The following is a 12,160-nucleotide window of genomic DNA, read 5'->3' as shown; positions in this document are numbered from 1 at the left end:
CCTCACACAGCACAACATGCTGCTTTTCCCCAATGATGCTCTCCTGCCTCCCCCCTCTTCACTCACCGTCGGACTCCTCACACAGCACAACAAGCTGCTTTTCCCTAATGCTTCTCTCCTGCCTCTCCCCTTCTCACTCCCTGTCGGACTCCTCACACAGCACTACAAGCTGCTTTTCCCCAATGCTGCTCTCCTGCCTCCCCCTCCTCCCTCACTGTCAGACTCCTCACACAGCACAAGCTGCTTTCCCCAATGATGCTCTCCTGCCTCCCCTCTCCCCACTCTCTGTCAGACTCCTCACACAGCACAACAAGCTGCTTTTCCCCCAATGGTGCTCTCCTGGCTCCTCCCTCCTCACACAGCACAACAAGCTGATTTTCCCCAATGATGCTCTCCTGCCTCCCCTCTCCTCACTCCCTGTCAGACTCCTCACACAGCACAACATGCTGCTTTTCCCCAATGATGATCTCCTGCCTCCCCCCCTCCTCACTCACTGTCGGACTCCTCACACAGCACTACAAGATGCTTTTCCCCAATGATGCTCTCCTGCCTCGCCTCTCCTCACTCCCTGTCAGACTCCTCACACAGCACAACAAGCTGCTTTTCCCCCAATGGTTCTCTCCTGGCTCCTCCCTCCTCACACATCACAACAAGCTGCTTTTCCCTAATTCTGCTCTCCTGCCTCCCCCTCCTCACTCACCGTCAGACTCCTCACACAGCACAACAAGCTGCTTTTCCCCAATGATGCTCTCCTGCCTCCCCCCTCCTCACTCACTGTCAGACTCCTCACACAGCACAACAAGCTGCTTTTCCCCCAATGGTTCTCTCCTGGCTCCTCCCTCCTCACTCACTGTCAGACTCCTCACTCAGCACAACAAGCTGTTTTTCCCCAATGCTGCTCTCCTGCCTCCCCCCCCCCCTCCTCACTCACTGTCAGACTCCTCACACAGCACAACAAGCTGCTTTTCCCCAATGATGCTCTCCTGCCTCCCCCCTCCTCACTCACTGTCAGACTCCTCACTCAGCACAACAAGCTGCTTTTCCCCAATGCTGCTCTCCTGCCTCCCCCCTCCCCACTCACTGTCAGACTCCTCACACAGCACAACAAGCTGCTTTCCCCCAATGCTGCTCTCCTGCCTCCGCCCTCCTCACTCACTGTCAGGCTCCTCACACAGCACAACAAGCTGCTTTTCCCCAATGCTGCTCTCCTGTCTCCCCTTTCCTCACTCACTGTCAGACTCCTCACACAGCACAACAAGCTGCTTTCCCCCAATGCTGCTCTCCTGCCTCCCCCCTCCTCACTCACTGTCAGACTCCTCACACAGCACAACAAGCTGCTCTTCCCCAATGCTGCTCTCCTGCCTCCCCCCTCCTCACTCACTGTCAGACTCCTCACACAGCACAACAAGCTGCTTTCCCCCAATGCTGCTCTCCTGCCTCACCGCTCCTCACTCAATGTCACTCCCGAGTCCTCACACAGCAGAACAAGCTGCTTTTCCCCAATGCTGCTCTCCTGTCTCCCCTTTCCTCACTCACTGTCAGACTCCTCACACAGCACAACAAGCTGCTTTCCCCCAATGCTGCTCTCCTGCCTCACCGCTCCTCACTCAATGTCACTCCCGAGTCCTCACACAGCAGAACAAGCTGCTTTCCCCCAATGCTGCTCTCCTGCCTCACCGCTCCTCACTCAATGTCACTCCCGAGTCCTCACACAGCACAACAAGCTGCTTTTCCCCAATGCTGCTCTCCTGTCTCCCCTTTCCTCACTCACTGTCAGACTCCTCACACAGCACAACAAGCTGCTTTCCCCCAATGCTGCTCTCCTGCCTCACCGCTCCTCACTCAATGTCACTCCCGAGTCCTCACACAGCAGAACAAGCTGCTTTTCCCCAATGCTGCTCTTCTGCCTCCCACTCCTAACTCACTGTCAGACTCCTCACACAGCACAACAAGCTGCTTTTCCCTAATGCTGCTCTCCTGCCTCCCCCCTCCTCCCTCACTGTCAGACTCCTCACACAGCACAACAAGCTGCTTTTCCCCAATGCTTCTCTCCTGCCTCCCCCCTCCTTACTCACTGTCAGACTCCTCACACAGCACTACAAGCTGCTTTTCCCCAATGATGCTCTCCTGCCTCGCCTCTCCTCACTCCCTGTCAGACTCCTCACACAGCACAACAAGCTGCTTTTCCCCCAATGGTTCTCTCCTGGCTCCTCCCTCCTCACACATCACAACAAGCTGCTTTTCCCTAATTCTGCTCTCCTGCCTCCCCCTCCTCACTCACCGTCAGACTCCTCACACAGCACAACAAGCTGCTTTTCCCCAATGATGCTCTCCTGCCTCCCCCCTCCTCACTCACTGTCAGACTCCTCACACAGCACAACAAGCTGCTTTTCCCCCAATGGTTCTCTCCTGGCTCCTCCCTCCTCACTCACTGTCAGACTCCTCACTCAGCACAACAAGCTGCTTTTCCCCAATGCTGCTCTCCTGCCTCCCCCCCCCCCCTCCTCACTCACTGTCAGACTCCTCACACAGCACAACAAGCTGCTTTTCCCCAATGATGCTCTCCTGCCTCCCCCCTCCTCACTCACTGTCAGACTCCTCACTCAGCACAACAAGCTGCTTTTCCCCAATGCTGCTCTCCTGCCTCCCCCCTCCCCACTCACTGTCAGACTCCTCACACAGCACAACAAGCTGCTTTCCCCCAATGCTGCTCTCCTGCCTCCGCCCTCCTCACTCACTGTCAGGCTCCTCACACAGCACAACAAGCTGCTTTTCCCCAATGCTGCTCTCCTGTCTCCCCTTTCCTCACTCACTGTCAGACTCCTCACACAGCACAACAAGCTGCTTTCCCCCAATGCTGCTCTCCTGCCTCCCCCCTCCTCACTCACTGTCAGACTCCTCACACAGCACAACAAGCTGCTCTTCCCCAATGCTGCTCTCCTGCCTCCCCCCTCCTCACTCACTGTCAGACTCCTCACACAGCACAACAAGCTGCTTTCCCCCAATGCTGCTCTCCTGCCTCACCGCTCCTCACTCAATGTCACTCCCGAGTCCTCACACAGCAGAACAAGCTGCTTTTCCCCAATGCTGCTCTCCTGTCTCCCCTTTCCTCACTCACTGTCAGACTCCTCACACAGCACAACAAGCTGCTTTCCCCCAATGCTGCTCTCCTGCCTCACCGCTCCTCACTCAATGTCACTCCCGAGTCCTCACACAGCAGAACAAGCTGCTTTCCCCCAATGCTGCTCTCCTGCCTCACCGCTCCTCACTCAATGTCACTCCCGAGTCCTCACACAGCACAACAAGCTGCTTTTCCCCAATGCTGCTCTCCTGTCTCCCCTTTCCTCACTCACTGTCAGACTCCTCACACAGCACAACAAGCTGCTTTCCCCCAATGCTGCTCTCCTGCCTCACCGCTCCTCACTCAATGTCACTCCCGAGTCCTCACACAGCAGAACAAGCTGCTTTTCCCCAATGCTGCTCTCCTGCCTCCCACTCCTAACTCACTGTCAGACTCCTCACACAGCACAACAAGCTGCTTTTCCCTAATGCTGCTCTCCTGCCTCCCCCCTCCTCCCTCACTGTCAGACTCCTCACACAGCACAACAAGCTGCTTTTCCCCAATGCTTCTCTCCTGCCTCCCCCCTCCTTACTCACTGTCAGACTCCTCACACAGCACTACAAGCTGCTTTTCCCCAATGATGCTCTCCTGCCTCGCCTCTCCTCACTCACTGTCAGACTCCTCACACAGCACAACAAGCTGCTTTTCCCCCAATGGTTCTCTCCTGGCTCCTCCCTCCTCACACATCACAACAAGCTGCTTTTCCCTAATTCTGCTCTCCTGCCTCCCCCTCCTCACTCACCGTCAGACTCCTCACACAGCACAACAAGCTGCTTTTCCCCAATGATGCTCTCCTGCCTCCCCCCTCCTCACTCACTGTCAGACTCCTCACACAGCACAACAAGCTGCTTTTCCCCCAATGGTTCTCTCCTGGCTCCTCCCTCCTCACTCACTGTCAGACTCCTCACTCAGCACAACAAGCTGCTTTTCCCCAATGCTGCTCTCCTGCCTCCCCCCCCCCCTCCTCACTCACTGTCAGACTCCTCACACAGCACAACAAGCTGCTTTTCCCCAATGATGCTCTCCTGCCTCCCCCCTCCTCACTCACTGTCAGACTCCTCACTCAGCACAACAAGCTGCTTTTCCCCAATGCTGCTCTCCTGCCTCCCCCCTCCCCACTCACTGTCAGACTCCTCACAGAGCACAACAAGCTGCTTTCCCCCAATGCTGCTCTCCTGCCTCCGCCCTCCTCACTCACTGTCAGGCTCCTCACACAGCACAACAAGCTGCTTTTCCCCAATGCTGCTCTCCTGTCTCCCCTTTCCTCACTCACTGTCAGACTCCTCACACAGCACAACAAGCTGCTTTCCCCCAATGCTGCTCTCCTGCCTCACCGCTCCTCACTCAATGTCACTCCCGAGTCCTCACACAGCAGAACAAGCTGCTTTCCCCCAATGCTGCTCTCCTGCCTCACCGCTCCTCACTCAATGTCACTCCCGAGTCCTCACACAGCACAACAAGCTGCTTTTCCCCAATGCTGCTCTCCTGTCTCCCCTTTCCTCACTCACTGTCAGACTCCTCACACAGCACAACAAGCTGCTTTCCCCCAATGCTGCTCTCCTGCCTCACCGCTCCTCACTCAATGTCACTCCCGAGTCCTCACACAGCAGAACAAGCTGCTTTTCCCCAATGCTGCTCTCCTGCCTCCCACTCCTAACTCACTGTCAGACTCCTCACACAGCACAACAAGCTGCTTTTCCCTAATGCTGCTCTCCTGCCTCCCCCCTCCTCCCTCACTGTCAGACTCCTCACACAGCACAACAAGCTGCTTTTCCCCAATGCTTCTCTCCTGCCTCCCCCCTCCTTACTCACTGTCAGACTCCTCACACAGCACAACAAGCTGCTTTTCCCCAATGCTGCTCTCCTTCCTACCACCTCCTCACTCACTGTCAGACTCCTCACACAGCACAACAAGCTGCTTTCCCCCAATGATGTTCTCCTGCCTCCACCCTCCTCACTCACTGTCAGACTCTTCACACAGCACAACAAGCTGCTTTTCCTCAATGATGCTCTCCTTCCTACCACCTCCTCACTCACTGTCAGACTCCTCACCAGGGCCGGGCCGAGGCATAGGCTGGAGAGGCTCCAGCCTCAGCGCGCAGTGTAGGAGGGGGCGCACAATTCATTCAGTTGTCATTCCTAATTGTGTATGAAGCAGAAATAAATAAGAAAAGGGGATACATAGCAGTGACTGCAAGCCAGATAACTAGAGATTAGGGTGTTGGGGAGGTTGTGGGCCCTGTGGCACCTCTTAGTCTAATAGCAATCAGTAAGTGACGGCTGGGGTGGGAGGGATGGAGGAGGAGCCTCTTAGTGTAATAGCAATCAGTGTGTGACGGCTGGGGTGGGAGGGATGGGGGTGCGCACTTTGGTGTCTCAGCCTTGGGTGCTGGAGGACCTTGTCCCGGCTCTGCTCCTCACACAGCACAATGAGCAGCTTTTCCCCAATGCTGCTCTCCTTCCTACCACCTCCTCACTCACTGTCAGGCTCCTCACACAGCACAACAAGCTGCTTTTCCCCAATGCTGCTCTCCTGCCTTCCCTCTCCTCACTCACTGTCAGACTCGTCACACAGCACAACAAGCTGCTTTCCCCAATGATCCTCTCCTGCCCCCCCCCCTCCACCCTCACTGTCCGACTCCTCACACAGCACAACAAGCTGCTTTTCCCCAATGCCGCTCTCCTGCGTCCCCCTCCTCACTTACTGTCAGACTCCTCACACAGCACAACAAGCTGCTTTTCCCCAATGCTGCTCTCCTTCCTCCCCCCTCCTGACTCACTGTCAGACTCCTCACACAGCACAACAAGCTGCTTTTCCCTAATGCTTCTCTCCTGACTCCCCCCCCCTCCTCACCCGCTGTCAGACTCCTCACACAGCACAATGAGTAGCTTTTCCCCAATGATGCTCTCCTGCCTCCCCCTCCTCACTCACTGTCAGACTCCTTACACAGCACAACAAGCTGCTTTTCCCCAATGCTGCTCTCCTACCCCCCCCCCCCCCCCTCCTCACTCACTGTCAGACTCCTCACACAACACAACAAGCTGCTTTTCCCCAATGCTGCTCTCCTGCCTCCCCCCTCCTCACCCACTATCACACTCCTCACTCAGCACAACAAGCTGCTTTTCTCCAATGCTGCTCTCCTGCTTCCCCGCTCCTCACTCACTGTCATAATCCTCACACAGCACAACAATCTACTTTCCCCAATGCTGTTCTCCTGCCTCCCCCCTCCTCACTCACTGTCAGACTCCTCACACAACACAACAAGCTGCTTTTCCCCAATGCTGCTCTCCTGCCTCCCCCCTCCTCACCCACTATCACACTCCTCACTCAGCACAACAAGCTGCTTTTCTCCAATGCTGCTCTCCTGCTTCCCCGCTCCTCACTCACTGTCATAATCCTCACACAGCACAACAATCTACTTTCCCCAATGCTGTTCTCCTGCCTCCCCCCTCCTCACTCACTGTCAGACTCCTCACACAGCACAACAAGCTGCTTTTCTCCAATGCTGCTCTCGTGCTTCCCCGTTCCTCACTCACTGTCATAATCCTCACACAGCACAACAAGCTACCTTCCCCAATGATGCTCACCTGCCTCCCCCCTCCTCACTCACTGTCAGACTCCTCACACAGCACAACAAGCTGTCCTCTCGCTCCTCCTTCTCTGACTGCATGCTCTAAGTGTAAACACAGTACAAACATGCTGCCCCGGTAATCTCTGCACCTGATGCAAATGTTTCACCTTGCTTCATGAGAGAGCCGGCCCTGGTTGGGACGTATGGGGGGACGGTAGCGCAGGGCGATTAGCAAGGACAGAATGATCAGTATTGTGCAGGCGGCTGTGACAGTTCTCTGGAAAAGGCAATTAGCGCACTGCAGAGTTAATTATTGTTGTGGACCAGTCGCCTCTCTCACCTGTGACATCCAATCACAGGCCTCCTCCGGAAACATCGCTGCGGGATGCCCCTCCCCCCAGCCCGCCTGTGAATCGCTCCGGCCGCTGAGCTCAGATGAGACTTCATGATTGTTTGGCCTAAAGCTAAATTTATTTCGCTGTAGTAAGAATGTGCGGAGGTAAAACTACAGGTGTAAGAAATCTTCAATCAATTTACAGCTGAACGGAATGGACTCTCACTTTAACCCCTTCACCTCCAAGGGATTTTCCCCTTAAAGGAGAACTGTAGTGAGAGGTATATAGAGGCTGCCATATATATACCAATTGCCTGGCAGCTCTGCTACTCTCTTTTGCTGCAGTAGTGTCTGAATTAGATCAGAAACAAGCATGCAGCTTCTCCTGTCAGATCTGACAATAATGTCAGATACACCTGATCTGCTGCATGCTTGTTCAGGGGCTATGGCTAACAGTATTAGAGGCAGAGGATCAGCGGGGCTGCCAGGCAACTGGTATTGCTTAAAAATAAGCAAATATGACAGCCTCCATATGCCTTTCACTACAGTTGTCCTTTCAAGGAGCACTATCGTGAAAAATGGTCAAATGTAAAATACGTTTATACACATAAGAATAAGAATTCTGTTTCTTCCAGAGTAAACTGAGCCGTAAATTACTTTTCTCCTATGTTGCTGTCTCTTACATTAGGTAGTAGAAATCTGACAGAACCGACAGGTTTTTGACTAGTCCATCTCTTCATGGGGGATAATCAGCAAAGCTTTTATTCTTTATAAAGACATTCCCTAAAAAGGATTTATACAATGATGCTGGCCAGCCTCCCTGCTCACTGCACACTTTTTGGGCAGTTGGACAGAGCAACTGCCATTTACTAAGTGCTTTTGAAATGAAACAAAACCTTGAGAATCCCCCATGAGGAGATGGGCTAGACCAAAACCCACTGGTTCTGTCAGACTTCTACTACTTACTGTAAGTGACAGCAACATAGGAGAAAAGTAATTTACGTCTCATTTTACTCTGGGAGAAATGTACTTCTTATTTATATAGGAGAACAGAGGTGCCAAAAGAATAAAATAACAATGATAAAAGGTTAGAAAATGCTTAGGAGACAGTGGTGGGCTCACCTCCTGCAAGCAGACACTGGAAATTGTCAACTTACGTAGATACAAATTTTATTGGCTTACTCCAAAGGGGGTTGCAACACGTTTCACAGGTGTAAACCTGCTTCCTCAGGCAATAAAATATAGGAGCACACAACAGTATTGAGTCTGGGTGACACCAGGCGCCTCTGTCTGTGTTTTTTGTGTACTTCTTATTTTCATGTGTTTACATTTATTTGACATTGTACAATTTTTCCAGGATCGTGGTCCTTTAAAAAGCAGAGCAATTTTCACATTTCAGCGCTGCGTCCTTCATCTGCCAATAACTTTATCACTACTTATCGCACTGAAATGATCTATACATTGTTGTTGTTTTTTTTACCACCAATTAGGCTTTCTTTGGGTGATACTTTTTGCTAAGAATTATTTTATTCGAAATGCATTTAATGGGAATAATAATAATAAAAAAAAAAATAAAAAAATAATTTCGCAGGTTTTCGGCAAATATAATTTTAAAATAAAACATTCTACTGTGGATAAAACCCACATATTTTATTTACCCATTTGTCCTGGTTATTGCAACGGTTAAAGTATGTCCCTAGCACAATGTATGGTGCCAATATTTTGTAAGTCCATAATTTAAAAAGTAACAGTAATATACCCTCTTGACATACATATTAAAAAAGTTCAGTCCCTAAAGTAACTATTTATGTATTTTTTATTGTATATTTTTTCTTTTACAAAAGTTTTATTTGTGTAACTTTAGAGACGTGTGGGAGGTAAGGGGTTAATTTTAAATGTAAATATAGGTCTAACAGTAACTGTTAGGAATTATATATTAAATCAATTTTCTATTATTACATAGATAAAAAAGATGCTAATAAGGCAATGCAAATAGTTAAATTCATTCTTACTTTTTTATTTTCCAAAAACTGAATTTTGCCTATGGGAGCGTTTAGTGGAAACAGGCCCATAGGCATTCATTAGAGCCCGTTTTTCTGCATCCGATCTGCGTCGTGTAGTGGAAACGGGCCCTAAGGAGCTGCGCTGTGAATGTATTTCTGTAAAAAAAAAAAAAAAAAATACTGTATTTTTTTCCCCCATGGTTGAAAAGGCAGCTTATTCAAACCGCAGAGAAGAGCGCAGAGACGCACATGCAGAGACTTTCCCTGTAACTTTCCCCGCCGCCCGTCCCTGAGAAGCCCTCGTCCTATTTCCCTGCCGCGGACTCGCCATTGGCTGCTGAGCTCTGTGGAGTCTGGGGTTGTCGTGGCAACCATAATCAGCTCCAGTTGTCGGCAGCAGCAGCAGGCAGTGACATACACTGCGCTCAGCCTCGCTGCTCTTCACATGTGAGTGGTAATGTGTCCTCCTGAAAATAGATCCTCATCAGCAGTCTGCGTCCTCCTGTGCCTACCTCTGTGCCTCCTTCTGAGCCTCCCTCTGCAGCTCACCTTCCTCTCTGGCCACAACTTCCTATAGAGAGATGTATGAGAAGCCTAGAGCTGTGCGGAGGAGCTGCTGACCTGCATGCTGAGCGATTGCCTGAAGTGATCAGGAGTGGAGCAGTCTGCGTCCTCCTGTGCCTCCCTCTCTACCTCACCTTCCTCTCCAGCCTCTGTGCCTCCCTCTGTGCCTCCCTCTCTACCTCCCTCTGTACCTCACCTTCCTCTCCAGCCTCTGTGCCTCCCTCTGTACCTCCCTCTGTACCTCACCTTGCTCTCCAGCCTCTGTGGAGGTCTCAGGGCAGAACTTCCCATAGAGAGATGTATGAGGGATCTGGAGCTGTGCGGAGGAGCTGCTGACCTGCATGCTGAACGATTGCCTGTTGAGATCAGAAGCGGAGCAGCAATCAGTGGTCGTTGGGAATGTCGGCTGGTCTGAGCGCTCGTTTTCCACCTCTGTGGGGATAGAAGCTTCTCCACAGTGAGCCCGGAGGATAATCACATCATCAGGGAGACTCTTGTGTCTGCGGAGCACCATGAGTAGATGTCAGAGGCGATGCAAGAGGCAGCTGGGAAAAGTCGCCCGATATTTCTACCGCTGGGTGACCGGGACACTCCCACAAGGTAGGACCCCTTAGCTGACCAATTGGTTGTCCTGACAAACATGTCATGTATGGGTGGTGAGGTCGTGTATGGGTGGTGGAGTCGTGTAGGGGTGGCCGGGTCGTATAGGAGTGGCGGGGTCATGTAGGGGTGGTGGGGTCGTGTAGTGGTGGCGGGGTCGTGTAGGAGTGACTGGGTTGTGTAGGGGTGATGGGGTCGTGTAGGGGTGACGGGGTCGTGTAGGGGTGGTGGGGTCGTGTAGGGGTGGCGGGGTTGTGTAGGAGTGATGGAGTCGTGTAGTGGTGGCGGGGTCATGTAGGAGTGATGGGGTCGTGTAGGGGTGATGGGGTCGTGTAGGGGTGACGGGGTCGTGTAGGGGTGGTGGGGTCGTGTAGGGGTGGCGGGGTTGTGTAGGAGTGATGGAGTCGTGTAGGGGTGGCGGAGTCGTGTAGGGGTGATAGGGTCATGTAGGGGTGGCTGGGTCGTGTAGGAGTGATGGGGTTGTGTAGGGGTGGCTGTGTCGTGTAGGGGTGGCGGGGTCGTGTCGGGGTGGCAGAGTTGTGTAGGAGTGATGGGGTCGTGTAGGGGTGGCCGTGTCGTGTAGGGGTGGCGGAATCGTGTAGAGGTGATAGGGTCATGTAGGGGTGGTGGGGGCGTGTAGGATAATCACATCATCAGGGAGACTCTTGTGTCTGTGGAGCACCATGAGTAGATGTCAGAGGCGATGCAAGAGGCAGCTGGGAAAAGTCGCCTGATATTTCTACCACTGGCTGACCAATTGGTCATGTATGGGTGGCGGGGTCGTGTATGGACGGCAGAGTCGTGTAGGGGTGGCTGGGTCGTGTAGTGGTGGCCGGGTCGTATTGGAGTGGCGGGGTCGTGTAGTGGTGGTGGGGTCGTGTAGGAGTGACAGGGTCGTGTAGGGGTGGCTGGGTCGTGTAGAGGTGACGGGGTAGTGTAGGGGTGGCGGGGTCGTGTAGGGGTGGCGGAGTCGTGTTGGGGTGATGGGGTCGTGTAGGGGTGGCTGGGTCGTGTAGGGGTGATGGGGTCGTGTAGGGGTGGCCGGGTCGTATTGGAGTGGCGGGTTCGTGTAGGGGTGACGGGGTCGTGTAGTGGTGGCTGGGTCGTGTAGGGGTGGTGGGGTCGTGTAGGGGTGATGGGGTCGTGTAGGAGTGACAGGGTCGTGTAGGGGTGGCGGGGTCATGTAGTGGTGGCTGGGTCGTGTAGGGGTGGTGGGGTCGTGTAGGGGTGGCGGGGTCGTGTAACGGTGGCGGGGTCGTGTAGGGATGGCGGGGTCGTGTAGTGGTGGCTGGGTCATGTAGGGGTGGCTGGGTCGTGTAGAGGTGACGGGGTAGTGTAGGGGTGGTGGGGTCATGTAGGGGTGGCGGAGTCGTGTTTGGGTGACGGGGTCGTGTAGGGGTGTCCGGGTCGTATTGGAGTGGCGGGGTCGTGTAGGGGTGGTGGGGTCGTGTAGGAGTGACAGGGTCGTGTAGGGGTGACGGGGTCGTGTAGTGGTGGCTGGGTCGTGTAGGGGTGGTGGGGTCGTGTAGGGGTGGTGGGGTCGTGTAGGGGTGGCGGGGTCGTGTAACGGTGGCAGGGTCGTGTAGGGGTGGCGGGGTCGTGTAGTGGTGGCTGGGTCATGTAGGGGTGTCTAGGTCGTGTAGGGGTGGCTGGGTCGTGTAGGGGTGGCAGGGTCGTGTAGGGTTGGTGGGGTCGTGTAGGGGTGGCCGGGTCGTGTAAGGGTGGCGGGGTCGTGTAGGGGTGACGGGGTCGTGTAGGGGTGGCGGGTCGAGTAGGGGTGGCTGAGTCGTGCAGGGGTGGTGGGGTCATGAAGGGGTGATGGGGTCGTGTAGGGGTGGCTGGATCGTGTAGGGGTGGCGGGGTCGTGTAATGGTGGTGGGGTCATGTAGGAGTGACTGGGTCGTTTAGGGGTGGCGGGGTCGTGTATGGATGGAAGGGTCATGTAGGGGTGGTTGGGTCATGTAGG

At 53.8% G+C, this 12,160-nt stretch overlaps 1 protein-coding gene across 3 annotated transcripts in view; it reads left to right on the top strand.

Moving 5' to 3' along the window:
* The window catches only part of KCNIP2 (potassium voltage-gated channel interacting protein 2), a 606,670-nt gene that overhangs the window by 261,175 nt on the left and 333,335 nt on the right, over positions 1–12,160 (top strand). The window contains exon 1 of one of the 3 annotated variants that reach the window (XM_068258785.1): positions 9,450–10,194. The exons of the other annotated variants lie outside the window; for them this stretch is intronic. Coding sequence (XP_068114886.1) covers positions 10,107–10,194 — 88 coding nt within the window. The 5' untranslated portion in view covers positions 9,450–10,106. Of the gene's footprint in view, positions 1–9,449; positions 10,195–12,160 lie in introns of those variants that run through there. 3 annotated transcript variants of the gene reach the window in all.

Source organism: Hyperolius riggenbachi, chromosome 10 (genome assembly GCF_040937935.1).
Source record: "Hyperolius riggenbachi isolate aHypRig1 chromosome 10, aHypRig1.pri, whole genome shotgun sequence".
NCBI lineage: Eukaryota > Metazoa > Chordata > Amphibia > Anura > Hyperoliidae > Hyperolius > Hyperolius riggenbachi.
The sequence above is the reverse complement of the archived record's forward strand: the minus strand, read 5'-3'. Positions and strand labels throughout refer to the sequence as shown.